General features: G+C 45.5%; 1 protein-coding gene across 8 annotated transcripts in view; it reads right to left on the reverse strand.

Moving 5' to 3' along the window:
• KIAA1217 overlaps positions 1–23,399 on the reverse strand; it is a gene marked incomplete at both ends in the record, with an annotated part of 334,999 nt that overhangs the window by 75,639 nt on the left and 235,961 nt on the right. For all 8 annotated transcript variants that reach the window (XM_079700167.1, XM_079700164.1, XM_079700165.1 and 5 more), the window contains one exon: positions 1,207–2,039. In XM_079700167.1, coding sequence (XP_079556293.1) covers positions 1,207–2,039 — 833 coding nt within the window. Of the gene's footprint in view, positions 1–1,206; positions 2,040–23,399 lie in introns of those variants that run through there.

Consider the following 23,399-nt stretch of genomic DNA (forward strand, 5'->3'; position numbering starts at 1 on the left):
TGAGTGGCTGAATATCGGAATTTTATTTCTCACGCCCCTTCTGAATTCCCATATGACAACAGGTCAAATGCTTAACCTCCTTTGGACTCAGTTTCTTTGACTAGATTTTTATGATTATAATTATTATGTTGCCTTCTGTCAACCCATTCAGGGTAGAGAAATTCCCTCTATCAAGAGTAGCTTTTCTGGGGCTTCCCAGGTGGCGTAGTGGTTAAGAATCCGCCTGCCAATGCAGGGGACATGGGTAAGATCCCACATGCCACGGAGCAACTAAGCCCATGCGCCACAACTACTGAGCCTGCGCTCTAGAGCCCACAAGCCACAACTACTGAGCCCGCGTGCCTAGAGCCTGTGCTCCGCAACAAGAGAAGCCACCACAGTGAGAAGCCCCCGCTCGCCGCAACTAGAGAAAGCCCGCGCGCAGCAACGAAGACCCAATGCAGCCAAAAATTAAAAAAAAAAAAAAAAAGATTAGCTTTTCTATTACTCTACAAATTTGAGGGTTTTCAAGATGTAGTATGAAGGTTCTGGGCTGGTAAATTATAAACACATGTAAACTTAAAAAGAAATTTAAATATCTGGAGTGTCACATCCACTAGAAAAATTTTGCTGATCTCTGTACCACTCCTGAATGAGTATTACATTAACACCATCCTATTTTTATGCAAATTCATATTTTTATCACTCGGGATGACAGACAGTGACACACCCTTTTCATTTCTCATAACCAGATGAGAAAACAAAATTGCACTTCACAAGAACACACACTGCCATTTCAAACAGTTAATGCTTGAACCACTCACTCATTTTCAGTGGTAGATCAGTTATGATCAGCTTTTGATGATTTGTCTGAATGGTTTCTGAAATCGTAATTTTCTTCTGAATTATTCAGATTTACATTAATGATGCTGCTGTTAGATCCACACTCAGGAGGCCCGTTCTGACCTCTCTTGCTGGGGTGCCTGCCTGCCTTTAGCCCGGCTACTGCCCAGCCTCACTCGACCACTGGATTTAGAAACTCTTTGCTGACGACAGTCCTCTGGTTCTACTCTTCCCCCCCTCCCCACCAACGGCCAGTACCCACAGGGCACAGTGCTCAAGGCTGGCACTCAGCTGACCACTGTTCTCTTGGTTTGACTTCTGTAAAGCAGCCCTCAAAACCAGCACATGGGCATGGACCACCCTTGGCCACCCTCACCGCCTTACCTGGTCTCCCTGTCTTTGGGTATCGTAGCCGTGCTATAAGCAAACACTTGCTTCTCAACTAGAGGAGGGCCGAGGTCCACAATTCCGGCTAATCCTGGAGTGGTCCGTGGCTTCTCAATGTACACCAAGGTGCCAGGCTCCTTTTTGAAGGCCTGGCGGCTGGGTGAGACCCGGTCTGACTGCATGGTGTGGGAGGGCCCATGGGCGTTATGGAGACCGTGCATCTCCACCATCCTCAGGTCACTGACTCGGTGAGGAGAGGCCGGGGGCGTTTTGGAGCCCAGAGTAGGCAAGAGGCTCTCCGGATACTTCCTTGACTTCTGTCTGTACAGTGACTGCTCCATGTGCATTTCCGCTTGCAAAGAAGGGCTGCAGTAAGCACTGGCTGAACGAACTGCAGCGCGGTGATACCCGATGCCGTGATCAGGGACATCCAGCGGGTGCCCGCCGTGCGAAGAGGCTATGCTCATCCTCCCCTCGTGATAAAGGTAAGGATCGGCGTAGAAACCCTCGTTTCGGTACATCGCGAGGCTCTTGGCGCTCATGTCTTCATCCGGCTTCACGTCTCTTCTTTCCAAGATGGCGCTGGGGCTGGGAGAGATGGATCTGGAGACCGGCAGGCTGGAGAGTCTGTCCCTGGGGATGGTGGCGTTACCAGGAATGACCATTGGCCGGGTGCCTCCGTAAGGGATTCTGGATGGAGAGGGAGGCATGGAATGTGGCACAAGAGTGGACGGTGGCGAATTTGGGATGGTGTGGGGTAGGAGAGCCGTGGGTCCAGGTCGAGAGGCACCAGGGCCATCTCCTCTTGCATAAACGATTTCTCTCTGCATCTGAAAAGAAAACAAGAAATTAGAAAATCTACTTTGATATTCATGTTTTTAGAGACATCTCAGTGTGGTTTCCCTGATGAAGCAGGCTGAATAGTGGCCCCTGCAAGATGTCCACACCCTAATCCCTGGAACCTGTAACCATGTCCCCTTACAGGGCAAAAGGGTCTTTGCAGATACCCCCCCCCCGCCACCGTTAAGGATGTTGAACTGGGGAGATTATCCAGGTGGACCCAATGCAATCACAATCACTTATGTGAAGGTAATGCAATGCATTCACTTATATGTGAAAGAGGCAGGAGGGTCAGCGTCATGGAAGGAGATGTGATGACAGAAGCAGAATCAAAGAGAGAGAATGGGAAGATGCTGTTACGGAGTCCAAGCTCATACTGCTCGCCCCACAACAGGCCAATAAATCGAGAGATGAGGCGTTGGGGCACAAAGAGTGACTTTATTTGGAAAGCCAGCAGACAGAGAAGATGGTGGACTCATTCCCCAAAGAACCATCTTGCCTGAGTTAGAATTCAGGCTTCTTTTATACTAAAAGGGGAGGGAGTAAAGTCAAGCATTTCCTGCTTCCGGTCAGCCTCCAGAGGGGAGGTGTTAACTTCTTTCTCTCTGCAGAAAGAAATCACAGGTGGGCCTGGTCAGGATGTTTCCTGTGAGCTACACAAAGGTATTTTTAGCTTAATGCTTACTACCTGGGAGTCAGGGTTCCCAGAGATGGGCCATTATGTATATTTTAAGCTTATAGGCAATATCCCTTTAGTGACTAACTTGTAATAGAACACAAAAGGTTCTTCCCTATAATAATTCCCCATTGTCAATGTCCATTCCACAATCTTGTGGGAAAAGGGAGGAAGACCACTCTGGCTGGTTACTTCCTGTTGAACGGAGGTGACGAATATTCCTTAGAATCTTCTGTCAGCCTTTGTTTATCTACAACTATTTGAACCCGATGAAACCTATTAGCACTTTGTTGTCTAATTCATAATTGAACTCGGGGTTTTGGTTCCAGTTCCTAATACATATAAATTCCTGTGCTATTTATTTGGACACAATTAAAGAAATTGGTTGCCCCTTCTCCAGCTGCAATGGAATTCCCATCTACTTCAGTTGGATGGGCAGACCTGTTGGAGTGAAACTCATGAGCAGAGGTCAGTATAGAGTCTGAAGTTTTAATGTAATTGGCAACCGCTAGGTCTTTTAGCATTTATAGATTCTCCTGCCTGGGCACACACCTGGAATGGAGTACCATACAATATTCTAAAGGTGTTTAATTTAAGCCTGCTTCTGGGAGCCACTGATCTGCAGCATGACAACTAGCAAGGTTATCCCAAGTTAAATGTCTCCTGACATTTTAGCAACATTCCTTTCTGATATATGATTCATTTTCTTGGTTTTTCCCGTTCATAGTGGTCTCTAGGATGAATGCAGTTTTAATGCCTTCATCCAAATCAGGGGATAATTTCGCTAAGGAGGGCTTTAACCGCTTCAGAGAGTTTCTGTCCAGGTGGGATATGCTTCCACCGATCCTGAAAAGGTGTGCACACAAACACTAGCAGGTATCTGAGATTTCCTGAGGCTCGAGGCCTTTGAGTAAATATTTGTCAGTCCTCGGTGGGGCAGGTTCCTCTGTGTTGAGTCCCCACCTGGGAGGTCTGACAGCAGTCTCTGGGTTATGTTTAAGACTCTGGGGTAAAGGGCTTGGTCTCCTTTTCCGGGATGTTCATGAGCATCATCTGCTGGCTTAAAGCATGTTCTGGTGGGACTCAGATGTCACGCTACTGTGCTGAAAAACTTCAGGGTGAGGCCTATCAGAAAGTCAATCAGGTCATCCCCCCACTGTCAATTTCACCCTGGGCTCCTGTGGGGAGTTGGGTGCCCAAGGCCAAGGGAGTCCCTGGGTCTCTTCATTCAGAGCGTTCCTCTCTACCGTGAGAGGCTCCCATCTTCTATTGTTCTTCTGTTTCAGCAGAGGGCAATCTGTTTTCCACTGCTGCTGCCCCGCACAATAAGCATATTGTTCCTTCCCCAGTGGTGGCCTACCTCTCTCCGGGTTACTTGCCTTCCGGGAATCCAATGCCACTGCCAAAAAAAGTGGCGTTTCAGGGCTTCCCTGGTGGCACAGTGGTTGAGAGTCCGCCTGCCGATGCAGGGGACACGGGTCCGTGACCCGGTCCGGGAAGATCCCAAATGCCACGGAGCGGCTGGACCCGTGAGCCATGGCCGCTGAGCCTGCGCGTCCGGAGCCTGTGCTCCGCAACGGGAGAGGCCACAGCAGTGAGAGGCCCGCGTACAGCAAAAAAAAAAAAAAAAAAAAAGTGGTGTTTCGTTTTGCATCTTTCTTCTGTTGTTGTTCCCTCAACACTTTAAAAGCAACATCTACCAATTGAGAAGGGTTCATTCCAAATGTACCATCAATTTTTGCAATGTTCTCCTGAAATCTGAGGCACTTTGCCCCAAAAGGTCAAATTTACCATTCTAATATTTGCAGGGGCCTCGGGATCTGCATTAGTATGATGTGTGTAGGCCTGATAAATCCCTTCCAAAAATTCAGAGAGGTCTTCATTTGTTTTGCTGAATTTCTTGAATTTTGTTCCAACTCTTGCCTTGGTTTCCCGTTTCAAGGCCCTGCCAAGATGCACTAATGAGTAGTGCTCTCATATGGGCCTTCTTCCCTCACTGGGGTCTCCATTTGGTTCAGCCGTGGGTGCTGGCAAGTGGGCTTCAGGTGTAGAGCATCCTCTCTAAAAGGAGGGCTGCAATCTTTCCAAGTAAACAAGTTCGAGAAACCCAGCCAGCTGGTCATTTCCATTTAGGCCCCCCATGAGATAACGGTGTAAGGAAAATAGCCCTGTCCCAGAAGTGGCTCCAGGCCCAAATTGGGTGCCCTGTTGGGTCTTAGATGGCGATTCCAGACCAAGTCCCTGTGCCCCAGAAACTAGCACAGGATTTTCTTGTTTTGTTTTGTTCTTTTGGCCACGCTGCACAGCTTGTGGGATCTTAGTTCCCCGACCAAGGACTGAACCCAGGCTACTGCAGTGAAAGTGCCGAGTCCTTAACCACTGGACTGCCAGGGAATTCCCAGCATTTTCTAATTGATCCTATAAGGAGGTAAGTGCTGAGCCCCAGTGTCAGGAACTGGGCCTGGATAGGAATGGAAGGTGGTGTAAGGGTTGGATATACTGGCATAACGGCCAGAGCAGCTGGGACAGCCAGCTCAGCCAGAGGAGTTATGGTCTGAAGCAACATGTCCTCTCATTCCCTTCCTTATTTTCCCTGGGAATAGTACAAATGCTTGCACATAAAGGATTTCATTATTCTGGCCTGTTTCTTCACAAAATAGCTAGAGTGTCATTCAAAAGCCCCTGTAAAACTATAGATAGCAATTGATCATCTAGCCATTAAAAGGATGCCTTTTTGCCTCGGCTTCAACCACCTGGGATTACAGTGCAACTGAATAGAAAATTGACTACTGCTGTGGCTATGACAATAAGGTAATTACTAAAATTATGACTGATATCATTTACCAGGATGTGCCAGAATTTTAGGAGTTCCATATAATTTCTGGAATATATATGTTAGTAACATTTACCCATACAGTACAACCTAAGAAGTTTTATCACCACCCATTTGACAATGCCTCCCACACACTTCATCACACCAAATAAGCCCAATTAGTTTAATATTCCTCTCTGAGATGGAGAGAAAACAAGTAATTTGAGATGTTGCAGAGACCCTCCAGAAAACCCCAACGTTAGCCAGAGGTCAAATGAATCCCACTTAGAACTTGATCTTTGGGACATTTGTCAAAAATATCAAAAGTTTTAACCAGCAATAAAAGATCCCAATGGCAAATACAGGTCACTTAAACAAAAACTCATGATCTATTACCAAAAGGAGTTCAATATTTTAAGAAAACTTTGTCCTCTTAGAGAACCAAATTCAGATTTTGTACCACTTTACCTTCAAGATTTATTTTCTTAATTAAGTTCAATCTTATCTTAGAACTAAGTTCAGTTTCAAGGTACGAAAATCTGGAGAGACTATTCCAGACAGACATTTCCAGAACATTATTCCCAGAGAGTTTACCCAAAACTCTTCACTTCATTTACCTTTAATTTACTTAAAAGCTTTGTCACATTATTTTTCTTGCTGACAAACTTTTTAACAGGAATAATAAGGTCTCGTTTGATTTCTAGTAAACCCAGGTACAATGAAAGTATTATACCTAATGTTGATGGCTCTAATGACATACCTGTATCAATCCAACAAGCTTAAGCTAACTTTAACACCAGATATTAATTCAATACTGAATATTTCCTAGATGACGTGAGCCTGAAACTCATTCTGGACAGTTTCTTTTATATTTGAGTATTCACTTAAGCACTTAATTTCCTTTAAGCCAATTAAATAGAGCTCTTTTACAAATTATTTCTGGCAGTGCAACACATCTATAACACGTGTACAAACACACACAGGGACGTCACAGTTCCCATTCCAAAATTTTAGCCATGAATCAGGTACAACAATGTAAAACCCATCAGTTACAAAAGATTGGATGCAGATGGGGTTTCTGGCAGATGGGACAAATCAAGGTCACCTGTACAGATAGCTAAACCCTTTTTAGTAATATTTATGGAAAAGACTTATTTCTATTTGTAGCTTTTGGTGATTTTACGAACCAAGTGGAAACTTTCTCTTCCTCGGAATGTCCCACTCTTGGACAAGAGCAGACAGGTTTTTTTCCCCTGTTCCCTTTCTCCATTTGACATCAGTAAAAGTTTCAAGTATCACAAAACTGATTTGGCTGTAAACGGAGAAAATGGTACCAAACAAAATGAAACCAAAAACCCAAAGAACAAACAGAAAATCCTAAATAAACCTTCAAGTTTGGTCTTGGGTTTTTACATATACCAACGACACAGGAGACCATAAATGACACAATTAACACAGCAAGGGTAACAGTACATGGTGCACAGGGCCCCAAGATAACCCTGCCTAACCCCCCTGTAGAGATCCTAACAGGTACTGTGGCTACATGCTATTATAACAAAATATCATCTTCCTCTGACACATGGGTTCAGAGCTGTAATCAGATCCCTTACCCAAAATGCACCTCAGAGAACTTTCTTTAGGAATAATTGAAACATTCCCCCCCCCTTTTTTTTTTTTTTGCGGTACGCGGGCCTCTCACTGTGGTGGCCTCTCCTGTTGCGGAGCACAGGCTCCGGAAGCGCAGGCCCAGCAGCCATGGCTCACGGGCCCAGCCGCTCCGCGGCACGTGGGATCCTCCCGGACCGGGGCACAAACCCGCGTCCCCTGCATCGGCAGGCGGACTCCCAACCACTGCACCACCAGGGAAGCCCGAAACATTCCCCATTTTTAAAGATAGAAATTCAAGACAAACAAAACACAAATGGCACACACACATGCTAGCATCCAAAGAAACAAACAAACCAGTTGACAAATAGGGTAGAAGCCCAACAACTCTTTCCTCTCTCCAACAGGGTATCCCACTCAAATACAGAACAAATTGGCTTATCCCGGAGAAAAGGCCCCAAATGAAGAGGAAGCAGAGTTCCCGGCTATACACACTGGAGCGACTTACCCTACTGTATGGAAACGGTCGGCTCCCAGATGTCAATTCCTTGCTCCAGCTGCCAAGTGCTGGGGCAGCCGGTGCTGCTTCGAGGAACTCTGAAGGGAAGACCCTCAGGACAAGTGGTCCCGGCAGCTGCTAGGGCCTTACTGGAAAATTCCCCAACCGGGGCCGGCTGGCCAGGAGCAGCAAGGCTGGCTGCCCCAGATTTGTCACTGAGTCCAAGCTCATACTGCTCTCCCCAGGCCAGGCCAATTAATCAAGAGATGAGGTGTTGGGGTGAGGACTGGCGACTTTATTCGGAAAGCCGGCAGACCGAGAAGACAACGCACTCACGCTCACCCCCTCCAAACAGCCGTCTTGCCTGAGTTAGAACTCAGGCTCCTTTTATACTAAAAGGGGAGGGAGTAAAGTCAAGCACTTCCTGTTTCCGGTCAGCCTCCAGAGGGGAGGTGTTGATTTCTTTCTCCCTGCAGGCATTCACAGGTGGGTCTGGTCAAGACGTTTCTTGTGAGCTAAAAAAAACTATTTTAACTTAATGCTCCTTACCTGGGAGTCAGGGTTCCCAGAGATGGGCCATTATGTGCAATTTAAGCTTATAGGCAACATCCCTTTAGTGATTAGCTAGCTTGTAACAAAACACAAAAGGTTCTTCCCTATTACAAGGCTACACTGCTGACTCTGAAGATGGAGCAGAGAGCCATGAACCAAGGAATGCAGCAGCCCCCAGAAGCTGGAAAAGGCAAAGAACGGGATTCTCCCCTAGAGTCTTCGGAGGCAGTGTGGCACTGCCAATACCTTGGTATTGGCCGGTGAAACCATTCTGTATTTCTGATCTCCACAACTGGGAAATAACAAATTTGTGGTGTTTTAAGCTACTAAGTTTGTGGTATTTTGTCACAGCAATCACCAGAAATGAATACACCTGAGGTAGAGCTCAACATCATGGAGTCTGAGGGAAAAAATAGTGCAGTGGTTTAAATACTGAGGTCATAGCTTCTTAGAGACACTAAGAAACTATGTGGGTCTAATGTACCAAAAGGGCTAAACTGTCTTCTAAAGCTCATCTTGGGCACATTTTCTGAGTGGTAGCCCTGGAAAGTAGATAGTAAGCATCTTTCCCATCTTTTCAAGCTGATACAATATAGGGACATGGCCAGAGAAAGGAGATGCATGGGCAAAGTTTGGAGGGAAGTTTTACTCATTTGCTGATGCCTTACTATGAGAAACAAGATCTGAGAGGTCAGGAGGAAATAATGATTCAGGAGATGAGTGCCATTGGAGGCAAATTCAGAGTAGGGATGGCAAGAGATAGAAGAGGGAAGGGAACCCCAGGCATGGCGGGGAGGAAGAATGCTAACAGTACCCCCCCTGGGGCTGCCACGTGATGATGATGAGCATGCTGGCAGAGGTCGTCATAAGACCCGCAGTACTTGCCCAGGCAGCAGTGATTTCTGGGCTGTTTCATTACCACCCAGTTCAGGAGAGTTAGGACTCTCCCACTAGCTCTCCTTTAGAAGAAACAACGACTAAAGAATCAATGACTCAAGAATCATAGATACAGAGAACAGATCAGTGGCTGCCAGATGCAGGAGGTGGGTGCCTGGGGGGCTGGGGGTATGTGTGTGAAATGGGTGAAGATGGTCAAAAGATACAAACTTGCAGTTATAAAATACATTTGAGTCCTGCGGATGTAAGGTCCAGCATGGTGACTGCAGTTAATAATACTGTATTGTATTTGGAAGTTATGAGAGTAGATTTTAAAAGTTCTCATCACAAGAAAACAATGGTTAACTGTGTGTGGTGATGGATGTCAACTAGACTTAGTGTGGTCATTTTTTCACAATATATGCATCTATTGAACCATTATGTTGTACCTCTGAAACTAATACAATGTTATATGTCAATTAGATCTTAATTTTAAAAAAAGGAAGCAAGTTAATGGCAAAAGAGGAAACTAATTTGCAAGTGCACTATTGTATTTAGCAAGGGGCAGAATCAAAAATACCAATGAATTCAGGATGTGAATAGGTGGTACTTTTTGTTTTGATCAAAGCCCAAGAGGGTCATGCTCACTGAGATTCTCCAAACGGCTACAGGGAGGGGACGGACAGCCAGTGGCACCTCCCAAGCCCTGTCTTCTAGTTTGATTTGTGCTATCACAGAAGCCACATTTCCATTTGGACTTCTCAGAGATGTGACAGACAAGGAGGGTATAAATGATTGGAGGGTGGGTGAGGTAGGGGCGTGAGGAGAGAGGAGATGGACTCAAATGGACGAAAATCAAGATAAGCAGCTGAGAGACCCATAGTGTGGGTGAGAGGAGACATAGAAGAGGGAACAAGAAGAAGGTTGAAAAGGAAACAGAGCCCAATGCCCTGAATACATATTGATTCCTTACCTTATAAATTCATTCACTTAGTAAACAATGTTTACCAAGCACTTGCTAAGAACCAAGCATGATTCTAGGACACAGCTCTAAACAAGCCCGTAAGTTCCTGCCCTGGAGGGGAACTTCCTGCTCTTGAGAGGATACATTCTTACCTACATCTGGTCATGAGGATGCAGGGGATGGTCTCCTACAGCTTCCTCATCTTGTCACTGGAAGGACCCAGCAATGCAGAATCCCTGACCCGGGGAGTTTTACACATTATGGTGGATTTCATAATAGAAATGACTGACAAAAAAATGAAAGCAAAATGCAAATATTAGCAACCAAGAGGAGCTCTTTGAGGGGTACATTGTCCAAGCACTATTGAATTGGCTCCTGAGCCCCCTTAGGGGATCCCAGAGTATGCAGGCTCCTCACTCGACATTACAATTTTATCTCCACTACCCCTGCCTCCCCAACACACACACACACACACACACACACACCACACACACGCACACCACACGCACACACACCACAGCAGACAAGTCTGTTCTCCTCCTCTAAACCGGACTTGGGATATCCTCAGGCTGTCCTCACCCCGGGACCCTCACCCCAGTTCCTAGCCCTTGGGGAGTCACACCTAGGGTGAGGTCAAGGTCAGCCTCCAGGTGTGTCCGCTCCACCACATGGCCCAGTCCTGATGCTCCAGCCCACGCACTCTCAAGGCTCAGGGGCTCAGGGCCATAGACCAGGAGGGCATTCCCAAGGTCACTGTGTGATAATATACCTGATTCCCATTCCAGAATGGCTGGAGCAACCATATAACCAAAGTTTTGTATTAGATCAACATGGATCCTCTATAAATACCTCTCCCACCCTGTCTTCCTCAATGCAGGGCTCAATGAAAAGAAAGGTCAGGCTCAGTGGTAAGCAAGGCAGGGCTTCACAGGTGATAAAATACAAGAGGGACTGGCTCAGGGCTTCCCTGGTGGTGCAGTGGTTGAGAGTCCGCCTGCTGATGCAGGGGACACGGGTTCGTGCCCCAGTCTGGGAAGAGCCCACATGCCGCGGAGCGGCTGGGCCCGTGAGCCATGGCCGCTGAGCCTGCGCGTCCGGAGCCTGTGCTCCGCAACGGGAGAGGCCACAACAGTGAGAGGCCCGCGTACCGCAAAAAAAAAAAAAAGAGGGACTGGCTCAGCCGGCAGTGCATATTTGGCCAAATTCCCCACCCAATCAGACCACACAATGCAATAATCAACCCAAACACACGTAAAGATATATTCAAACATGCCACTGTGTATAAAGCGTCACATGGTGCTCAAGGTCAATCAGGTGCAACAAATAGTAGGTACTATTGTCATTATTGTTATTCATCCCCCCTCCCCCCAAAGAATAGGGTTTCAAATGTCTAGAACCCACTTAGGATGAACAATAATCCTAACGGGGTTAGTCACTACTCCCTGTCCTCTCTTTCCTCCTCATCCGGCTTCATCTGGATTTGGGGGATCCTGAACCAAATGAACACATAGAGAACCCCCCCTTTTCTGGTAAGAGAGCAAAATGAGACATCAGTATTCCTAGGAGTACAGAACTGTCTAGAAGAATAAAGAGTATTAATGAAAGGAAAATATAAAGTTAATTTTAATTAATAAAAATTTGAGTAAATTTCTTTTAAAACAACAGAGATGCCTGGATAGGTGTTTTAAAAACATGTTTGGTGATGTGAAAAGAAATGGCTAGGAGGCACATTATATAACTAAGTGAAATGAAGTTATATAAAATTTAAAATAAAACACATGCAAAAAAACTCATTAGAAAAATCTCTTAGACTTTCTGGACGCCTTGTGCAGATGAATTCAGAAAGAAATGTAACAATTAATTAACAAGAATTCAGATACACTGTGCATTCATATGGGAAATGCAGGTGATAGTAAAAATATTTAACATCCAACAGCCAGTATCACATGAGTACCAACCAGCCAGAATGGGACCTCAGCCAACGAGGATGGATCGTAGCCATAAGCAATCAACATTACGTACCTGATGGTAATGCTGTATGTCAGCCCTGTCTTGTCTACTTCAAAATAATCCTGCCTTTATCCAACAGGGTCACTGAATGAATCACTGTCCACCTGAGTTATCCACAGTGGAGGTGAATACAAGCATTCTGCTATGCCAAAACAGGTAATCTAAGGATGAATGTCTCCATCAATATGGGTGCCCTAGAGGTTGGAAGCCTTTGGCAAAATTCTTCTTTTGGTTTGCCAACCCAGGACTGACTTTCCAAGACTGAGTTTTGAGAAGAATCTTGATAATTTCATTCTTGGCTCTACATGGAGCCCAAGTAGAGAATGACATCATCTTCCCATGATATAGTAGGGAAATGTTTTAAACCTGCCGCTTGAATAAACCCTTAAAATTAGATAACTTGGGTTCACACACTAAAGGATACAGAGCAACCAAAGGCAAATCACTGTTAGGATGAGGCAGAAGGTATGGGGAGACAAAAAGAAAGAATCTTTCTGAAGTCTTCAGTGTGATCTTCCAAGGAGTCCACTTGCTAGTCCAATAAAAAGTGGACTTTAGGGGCTTCTCTGGTGGCGCAGTGGTTGAGAGTCCGCCTGCCAATGCAGGGAACGCGGGTTCGTGCCCCGGTCTGGGAGGATCCCACATGCCGTGGAGCGGCTGGGCCCGTGAGCCATGGCCGCTGAGGCTGTGCGTCCGGAGCCTATGCTCCGCAACGGGAGAGGCCACGGCAGTGAGAGGCCCGCGTACCGCAAAAAAAAAAAAAAAAAAAGTGGACTTTATGCATAGGAGATATGCTCATTGCCTGACTGACTGAACCAGGATGACAGTTAAGATTCTATAATTCATAGTTTAAAAAAAATCCCAGCCCTTTGTATTAGTGTCCTTTCTATGGAGGTATCTTCCTAGAATCAGGCACTTGCATGGTCTTGTTTTGTTTTGTATTTTAACTGTGTTTTGGCTAATGAGTAAAGAAATGACATTAAATACATGCTAGGTTTTTCCTATACTATTACTCAAAGTCAGACCTTTTAGGAGAAACTTATATTAAACTTTAAATGTAAAATAAATAAGCAAAACACACACATACACACCCATGCCCACAGTTGCTATTCACCTTAATATACCTGAATCCTTTATTCTCCCACCAGTTCTTCTGATGGTCACTAATCTTCTGTATCATTTCATCGCTCTTAGAAAGTTGAAAATATCTGATATGTTATATCACTGACACTTTTAGCTCAGAAAATTTCAACCCTAACGTCTTTATATGAGCTTTAAAGAATTTCATTTTACAGCAAGAAAGAGATGACCTAAATACAGAAATAAAGATTCTTTTAACACCTCCCCAGACAAAGAAAAAATTCATTTATTTGCACTAGATATATTGGCAACGCATGAATGAGGCTGTTCCTCATCGTTCATCTGTTTTGTTGGGCATTGTCTCCCTCCTTCCATTACTGCCCAAGCTACGGCCAGCTCTTGGTTGAGTGAGTCCTTCCAATTCTTGTAAACAGCATAGTTTCTTCCAGAGCCTCTGCACCGTGGCCCCAGCTGAGAGGCCGCTGCCCTGCTCATAGCACATGACTCAATACACTGCTTGGCTTACCCTCCTTAAAGACCAGAATGAATCTGGGGCAGTTTCAAATTAATCTACCTGAAGTCTGAGGTAGGAATCCTAACATACCTATATTTCGTTTCCCCCCAAACACCGTAAGTTAAATCCAATATTACTCATTTACAAGTTTCTCGAATATAAAAGAGGAGGAGAAAAAACTTACAATGGCTTCTGGGAAAAAAAATAAAATCTAGCATGAAAAATGTTTCTTTCAAATGATTTGGGAAACTGTCTCATGTAATCATGTCTCTTTATGGAGCATTAAAAAATATATATATATATATATACTTTGCGGAAGGGAATATCATGTACAGTTTATTGTGTTTCAAACCCCACCCTTCCAAGTCTAGAATGTGTAAGCACACCACTCAATCAGACCATACAATGAAGTCACCAGACAAAACTGCAAATGGCTCTTAGGAGACTCTTTCATCCTCAAAGAATTAAAGCCACTTACTTTCTCTTAAGGAAATCACCTGAACAGCTAACGCCGGGAAAAAGCACATTGGCTGAGCTCTCAGTCACGCGATTCCTTTGTTTGCTGGCTTCATCTCAACCCTCGGTTCCACACGTGGATATTTTAGACAGCTTTCTCTTCAGAGAAGAAATCACACACACAAAAACACAGATCCTAAAATGTACCCTGGTGTTCACAACCAGTAAAGACCATTCTGTTTTACCCCGGTCTTCTGAGCGAAGCTGCCACAGGCATGGATAAAAAGACGTCCTTCTCATGATAAGCCAATTTCTCCTCCCCTTGGATATTAGTCACTGAATAACCTCAGCCCACATCCAACCACAGGCTACCGCACGGGTGACTCAGTCCTCTAACAACTGCTCGCACGGAAAACACACACCAACAAATGAACTCAGAGAGGCCTAGGTAAATGGGGTTAACAACGAAGGAAATATTACAAGACAGATCTTACTAAGGCGAAGAGGGTCACGGACACAAGCAAACGACCAGCCACCAACAAACTAAATCATCAGAAAACCCAACATGCTCAGTTGCCCCAGGTCCAACTCTCTGTGTCCTGCTGCAGACGGGGGGCTCCTGAGAAAACCCAGATGGGCCAGCACCCAGTGCCCATTCTGCTGCCAGACTTCTCAAGCCCGTGGGTTGACAACCGAAAGAAACGTGAGCCTTTCCCCCTGTTTTATAACACCGGAGGGTAAACACGAGGGTGACAGAGGAGGCTGTCTATTAATTAACCAGGTTGTACCAAGCTGAACTTTGAGTAGCAGCCAGGAATCAGACCTAGGCAGCACCAGGCAAGCGAGTGCAATCATTCTGGAAAACATACCTGAAAGGGGTGGGAAAGAGACAGAGGCCCAGCCAAGGCCTAGCAAAGAGGGTATCTGGGAAAGGGAGCCCGAGTCCTCCTGCCTTACCCTCGACAAGACAGAGGAGGGGGAAGGCCGGGGCAGTCTCCAGAGACCCCCGTGGGCAACCGCTGTCAACACAGCTCTTTTCTTCCAGAGGAACAGGAGCTAGGAGGGCTGTGTTCCCAACAAGAAGTGGCTTGTGCAGCCCTCAGAAGAGACAGGTATTAACATAACACCAACAAAAGGTGAGAGCGAGGAAGCATTTCCTTAGCTCCCAGGCAGGCCCTATTTAATCACCATCATGCTTTCTGAGCCCTCGGGGACTGAATGGGGCAGAAAGCCATTCCCGTGGGAACCCAGGGACATACAGCTCCGAAGGCTGGGCTGGAGGCCCTGCTGGCCTTACGCCACACCCCACAACCATGTGCATTTTTCAAACAGTTTAAGGCCTTTAGAGGTCGTTCTTGCCGACCAAAAGAATTCCATGATGTTTCTTAAGTTCAAATCCAGTCAGTGTCGCAGGCTCTCTCTAAAAAAAAACCTGTTTACTGCTATCAAAAAGCTCTGATTAAAGGAAGGAGAACATGGAGCCCATGACATTGCTTTCCTTCTAAGATGTCTCATTTGAAACAATATATGGATGAAGTTGTTGTAACAGATGCCACCTAAGAGGTCGGAGAAGAGTAGACGGAATGTGAAAAGCCTTGTTTTGATTTTTAATCTAATTGGCAAGAGTTTGTTATTTCTCACCAGAGTATGGGAAGCACACTGTCTTGGCCCCTGACACATCTGGTATACATTTGGCAGGTCTTGTTCCCTCAGTCAAACGCGTGCTTTCCAGGAAGGGGGGTGGAGGTGAAGCTGTGGTCCCACCCCGACTGCCTCCCCAAAGCCCCAGTTGTAGGGCATAAGATGTCCTACCCAGCAGCATTCTTGTACGAATGCACCTGGCTCTTCGTATGTGTAGGACCGTTAGGGAGGTGAACGAATGTGGAGTGTCTGGGTTCTGCTGGCCCTGCCCCCTGGCCCAGAAGCACTGAGCTGTCACTGCTGTTGGCCACGTGAACCCCGCCAAGCTCAGCACGGGAGTCCACGTCTGCCGCTTTAGCAGCAGGTGGCTTCTGTGGACCTTGCTACCTTGAGAGTCGGTGGGTGCAAGGTGAGACATGGTCCCGGTCACCTCTCCCATCTCTTCCTTCCTGCCATGTTCAGGGCAATTTTCTTTTACACTCAAACTGCTTCAGGGCACCGTCTGGGCAGGAGAGGCATGGCTTGGTCAGGACTAGAGCAGTAATCCACCGTCAGGAGTGTGAAAGCTGGCACCATCCCGTGGTGAATCGGGATGAGTTAAATGCTCTCTAGTAAGGATTCAGAGCCCAGCTCACCCAAGAAAGAGGGGAGTTCAGGAACCCAGTGCCGGCTGGGGGATCAGGCAAGGTAATTTCCTAAACAGGATTCTGGTGCCACAGAACTCGGCTTCACCTGGGTGGCCTATGCCCTCCAGAGAATGGCTCTTACAGGACAACTTACTGCAAAGTTTGGCTTATTCTGGGTGAACCCAATCACCAACATCCCACGCTCTGGTTCTGTTACTTGGCCAAGTTCTCAGCTGCCTAGCTCGGATGCTACAGCCCTTCTGAACCTGCACTTCCCAGCAGTGTGTTAAGTGTCCTACTATTCATTCTCCCTGTTCCTTTCACTGACTGGCACTATAGGCAAAGTGGAAGCAATTTATTTCTAGTGAGTATTAAGAAAAGACATGCTAATAAATAGTCAGCATTACCTCAACGGGAAATACTTTTTATGCTCTGGTAAGGCTAACGGTCTTGTGAAATTTATTCCTATTTCCCCTTTCGCATTCGCTGCTTTATTGGCTTTTTTAAAAAGTACATATGCTAAAAGAAAATCTAAACCACTCTTATAAACACAAAGATGCTATTGTGAAGGGGAGTGATTTTGATGCTGGAAAAATTTCAAATTCATCTTTCTTACACTGTTAAAATTGGAAAGATGGTCCTTTGGAAGGTCTATTAATGTTTCATTTGGTCATAAATGGAATGGTTCCCAGACACGAGACATACAGACTGTTGCCAAAATTATTTAATTCTCAGGAAAGACACGGTGAGCTTCTGGCTATATTTAAGATGAGTGTTATTCCCACAAATATTTTGACACAGCCAACTCTGCTGAGCCCTCCTGCCCCAGACCCGCTGGCTGACTTAATACCGTGCCCAGTGGTGACTCAAGATCTCAGGATGGAAATGCATAACAAGTAACGTGAAATAAATCATGTAACTTCCAAGCCACAATCAGTAACTGTGCAGAGCTGCAGCACAGATAAAAGAACAATGTCCTCATACCGACCTTCAATCTTCTGTTGGGATATTCAGGCAAGGACAACCTCCTTTTATATCTAAAATAGTTACAGTTTGTAAAACGATATTTTCTTGCTACCACTTGCAACGGATGGTACAAAGAACTCCCATTATTTATCTCATCTCTGCACATCCACCCCTTTCCTGCACAATTACTTTTATACACAACTCCCTTTTGGTGCTCTGAGATAAGTCATCTCCATCACCCAAATACAAATGTTCAGTGCCTTAGATTTTGTTTTTCTTTTTAGGACAAGTCTCTAAACTCCTATTTCACTGGTCAACATAACATCCTACAGTATATAATATACTGTTTTATTTATTTATAATGTTTTTTATTCTACGAAGGATTTTACTTTTTTTCCCCTTTTTTGGCCGCATTGCAAGGCATGTGGGATCTTAGTTCCCCGACCAGGGATTGAACCTGTGCCCCCTGCAGTGGAAGCGCGGAGTCCTAACTGCCAGGGAATTCCCCTCTCCTCCACTTCTCTTATCTTGGGATGACAGCCAAGAAAAATCTAGATAACTCCATGGGGTGAAGGTACGATGGAAGATGGCTACACACACACACCATCATCATCATCATCATCATCCAGCAGTTTGCTGTTTAGACAGTGCTTTCAATGGTGATTTTATTTCACGAGCCACAGAACGAAGTGAAATGCATGGGTCAGGAGGTCTGGTGTCACTCTCCACATGTGAATGGTGAGAAAATGGAAGTGTGGGGAGATAAGAACCTTGTCCAGCTTCACAAAGGACTAAGTAGCAAAGCAGCAAGAATCCCCATCTTCAGCCTCAACACTGTCACTACTTCCTTCTCTGTTTAAGTGTGAAATCTCATGTCCTTCAGGTCGCTGAGGAGCTGTGCAAGGACTCATGCTCCCAAGGTCTTCCCTACAGAATTACTGAGGGTTAATGCACTTGAGTTTTGACCATGAGCGGGCAGTCTGGTGAACTCCGCTCGAGAAGTACCTCATTTGCTCGCCTTTCAGGTCCAGATTTTCAGGGCAAAGGAAAAGAGTAACAGGACATCTCAGTGGCTTTAGGATATAATGATACAGGTACTCTCTTGACTTACTATTAATTTTTACCTTCCTGCCTCAAAATTAGTTATATAATTAATTATACATTGTATTTAACTAATATACATATTAGTATACATTATGCTTATATATACTTACATATCCTCATATATTATATACCACTAGTTAATTCTCACTATATGGGTATCATTACATCACCAATTACATACGTGTAAATACGTGTATGTACACATATACGTATATGTATACACACATATATATGTCTTCATTAATCACAGACACCAGATTGCTTATGGGATAAAATATCTGGGCCTCATCTGATTAACATTCTTTACCATTAGGACCCCGATTCCGCTACTGGGTGACATTCCTGGGACCACACCTCTCAGATGCGTTCCACCTCTGTCACCGTGCCCTATGTCCCACTTACCTTTCATTCAGGAAACGGATCTAGGTGATTATGTTGTAAGTGAAAGAAAGCTGACACAACATTATATAGCTTTAGGATGCTCACAACAATGTAAGAATTTTTTTAAAAGTTTAGTTTGATGATACAACATATCATCGCCGTATCCAAACCTAAACAGCGAACTGACAACGATCTACCTAGACTTTTACGCTCTACAGCTACAGCTTAAAGGATAGATATTCTTCAGAGACCATTGGAGAAAATGCTGGTAAACAAACTGATGGATGGATGATGCCAAGTTGGAAAACAAATGGTCTTTTATTCTCCGTCTGCCACTGCCCTCTCACAATGTAGCTACTCAAATCGCCATCAGCCCCTTTCTCAGGGCTTCAAACAGCCTCGGCTTCTTAACACCAAGGGTTCCCTGGTAGATTTAACCCCTTCGGGCCCGCTTCCTGTCCCACTGCCCCTCTCCCCTTTCTTTCCTCACAACTGTTCTGGAATCAACTCTGTGCACCTGGGTCATAACCGTGGCCCTTCTATTGGAATCGTCCCGTTGCCTGCATTCTGCTCTGTTTTCATACTGATCGGGGTAGGATATGTGCTGGTTCTATTACCAAGTGATAGAACAAACAACACAATATAAGGTGAGCTATGTCAGCAGAGCCAGTTTTAAAGGGAATTTTATGGATGGCTTCTGATGAAAGGTGTTTTAGCCGTGCCATTATTCTTGATCCTCAGGTGCACAGTATTAGCCAGTGTCAAAATTTATATGAAAAGAAAGGGTTGTGTGAGCGGACAGCCCCAGAGGATAACACTGAGGGACAATAATTCAACAAACCCACCAAGTTCAATTTTTCCCTCAAAATAAACATGAAAGAACAATGATGGCGATCCAGATCAAAATAACCCTTGTGCATATTTTTCCTGGGTTCAGAAGAGCCACTTTCTTTCTACTCTTAACAGCAACTCTTGAAACTAAAAGAAGTTCCATGGGTGTCCCAGGTATACTGAGTATGTGAACTGGCAAAATTCTCTCATGTATGACTGGGAATAGATGCCATTTGTTATATAATTATATAGGCTTGTGAACTTTCCCAGTTCTCATTAGTTATGAAAGAACTGAAAAGGTTCCAGGTTTATAAATTACATGAATATATGTTTGAAGACCCATCTGTTTTCCTTGGGTTTAGCTGGAGTCTGTGGCAGCAAACCAAGGACATCTGCTAGTCTGGACCAGGCCAGTGGCCCCGAGTGTCCCAGTCAGGTGTCTCTCACCAAGTCAATGCAGTACGTGGAGAAGGAAGAACACCAGACCGGGTATCCTGGAACCTGACTTCTTTTTTTTTTTGCAGTGCACGGGCCTCTCACTGTTGTGGCCTCTCCCATTGCGGAGCACAGGCTCTGGACGCACAGGCTCAGCGGCCATGGCTCACGGGCCCAGCCGCTCCGCGGCACGTGGGATCTTCCCGGACCGGGGAACGAACCCATGTCCCCTGCATCGGCAGGTGGACTCTCAACCACTGCGCCACCAGGGAAGCCCCGGAACCTGACTTCTGATCCAGGTGTTAAGATCCGGTTCTTTACCTGTAAGCAAGAAGTCTGATCTCTTGTTGTCTCTCAGGCCCATTCCAAAGGCGACATTTTGTGGGTCTGTGAAATATGTGGGTAGTCATTATGTATGCAAAGCTATGCAAAGCCCAGGGTTAAGGCTGAGGAAGGAAAAAGAATCTTGAAGCCACAGTTCCTACCTTTTAAGAGTAGAGAAGATGAAGCATGGACATGAGTAATAAAAATAAGACAAAAAGCAAGAATAACTGTGGCAAGTGTCAAATAGGTGCAACAGACAAACCCTCTGGAATCTCTAGAAGAATAAGATTTTTCTGGCTGGGATAGTTGAGGAACACTTTCCTGAAGAGGTGAGATTTAAGTGAGTCCACAAATTATGAGCAGAATTTCAGTAGGGAAGAAAGAGTTTCCTTTCTTAGGAATTCCAGGCAGGAAGAAAGGCATGGTCTTAGACCAGAGGTGGGGAAGTGTCAAGTGTCCTCGGAAATGACTAGACCTCTGATCCGACCAGCAAATTATTCTAGGGCAGTGGTTCTCCAAATTCAACGTAATTCAACAACATCAGAATCCCCCAGAGGGCTTGCTGAAACACAGATTAATGCGTTCCACTTCCCATTTAACAGGACTCGGGTGGGGCCTGAGAATTTGCCTTTTTAACAAGTTCCCAGATGATGCTGACCTGCTGGTCCAGGGACCACTCTTTGACAAAAACCGCTCTAGGGAGTAAAGGGGAGAGGCAAGCTCACATCCAAATCTCCATTCTGTTGTGGGCTTGGTTAAAGCCTAATTCAGAAAGCTGACCTTACTCAACTTTGGGTGACAATCATAATTACCTAGAGTTTCTCCATCTGTAAATATTGGCAATTAAATCTGCCAGGAGAAGATGGAGATAGGGAAGGGAAACTAATATTTTTGGAGACTTCTTACTTATCAAATGCATTTCCATTTAATTCCTAGCACACTCCCATCAGATAAACAATATAATCCCCATTTGACAGATGAAGGAACAAAGTCAAATACCAGGACCAGAACAATCTCAAACTCTAGGGTTAAGAAATCAGTGTAGAGACCTGACTTTCTCTGAATGGTTCAAGGTTCAAAGGAGGGCAGTGGTTCAAGAATCACTAAGGTCAGTATTATTCCCGTCTAAAATCAGGTCCAGAAATACCTGAATGAAGTCATCTGGATTGAATGTTGCAAGAGGCATGAGAGGAGAGTAACACAGATCAGACCATATTACTGTTATCTACAAATGTGGGTAGATAACTGCCTTCCAAACATTGACTCCAGGGCACCCAGGAGCCCCATGAGAGTGCTCCATTTCAAAGGAACACCTTTGTGTTTTCAGTTCAAATATCAAGTCAGCCAACCAGCCAGCCAGTGGACAAGGCTTGGAATCTGAGATGGTCAGCAAAACCACTGCCTCTCCTTATGTGGATAAATAACAGCCTCAAAGACAACCAGTCTGGGAGTCGAGCACACCCTGAGGCTGGGCTTGGCGTGCTTCTCTGCCCAGGCCTTGCCAGGCCTCACCCTGTATTGACAGTCCCTGCTCCCCGCTAGGTTCTGACCAGGCCAGGAGCCTCCCTGCCAGACACAAGAGCTGCTTCCCTGCATCCAGGGACACACTGCTGAGCCTTTGAGCATTCCTACCCTTGAGCAATGCGCTGCATTCCTGACTCGTAGTAACCACGGGGAACCAAATGGACAGCTACCGGCCCCGTATGTAAGGAAGTCGCGTGCCACGTGACAAAATGCCCACCTCAGGCAAAAGGGCAGCCCCGATCTAGCTGTGTTCCCCCCACCTCCAAACACTGCCCCCCTAAAGGAAAGAATCCTATGACACAGGAGGTGAGGCAGGTGACAAAAATGCGTTGTCATCTACGGGATGCCTTCCCAAGTTCATGATTATCAGGGAGAGCTTGCAACTCCCTTCAAAGAGAAACAGGCTCCAGGCTGACCCCAAAGTAGCTCATCCTCCCCCACTGCCCAAGCCAACCTCCAGCTTTCTTTTTCTTCTTCTTTGTATTATCCTTTCTCTCACTTTTCTTCCTTTCTCCGAAAAGCAACATTGGGGCAAAATTTCTCCAACAGGCGACAGGAAGATATGGGTCGATAAACAGACAAAGGGAGTTTCTTAAAATTAGAAGACGTTGTCTTGATTCCAGACGTTGTCTTGATTCAACTCTCAACTTGTTCAATGTGCTGAAGCCCACAAAGTAGTTTCCAAAGTTTTTTTTAAAAAAGATTTAATCATCTTCCCTCTTTGATCAGTACCCTTCTTCACCATGATACAGAAGGACAGCAGGGTGTGGTGGAGAGAGTGCTGGATTATGAATGAAAAGACTTGGTTTCTGTTCCCGAGGACCTCCTTGGGCTGTGGTCTCAGGGCAGTGACTGTGGTCCTGACACTGGTTCTGCTGCTAAGTGAGTTCGGGAACACCCTCTGTACTTACCCTGCTGGTGCTGTGAACATCAAATGAGCTGAAGTACCCTTATATGACTTTGCATGCAGAAGAGCATGGTCCACACACAGCATGACGAACATTCACGGGCTCACCCCATGAATTGTGACAGTGACACGAATAGAATGGCTAATCCCCACTTTAACACATGCACAGGAGGGTAAAGAGAATGATACACTCTCTTCTTGAGATACAATAGCTCACGAAAGAAAGAAGATTCTGAAAGCAGCCAACACAAGAACACCATGCTATATTATATTCCAAAGATCTCATCCTTGAGACAAAAAAAGTCCATTCATATGCAAGCAAATAACATTTCAAGGAGGCGCTTTTCCTCATTCCCATCCCCACATGAATTGGTGATCCTGACCCCAGATCAGGAGACATAAGACTCTCCATCCACTTGATACTGTTTCAACTAGCAGATTCAAGTATTAATGACTTATAAAAATTGTGAGGGCTTCCCTGGTGGCGCAGTGGTTGACAGTCTGCCTGCCGATGCAGGGGACACAGGTTCGTGCCCTGGTCCGGGAAGATCCCACATGCCGCGGAGC

This window comes from Hyperoodon ampullatus (assembly GCF_949752795.1).
Source record: "Hyperoodon ampullatus genome assembly, chromosome: 3".
NCBI classification, from domain to species: domain Eukaryota; kingdom Metazoa; phylum Chordata; class Mammalia; order Artiodactyla; family Ziphiidae; genus Hyperoodon; species Hyperoodon ampullatus.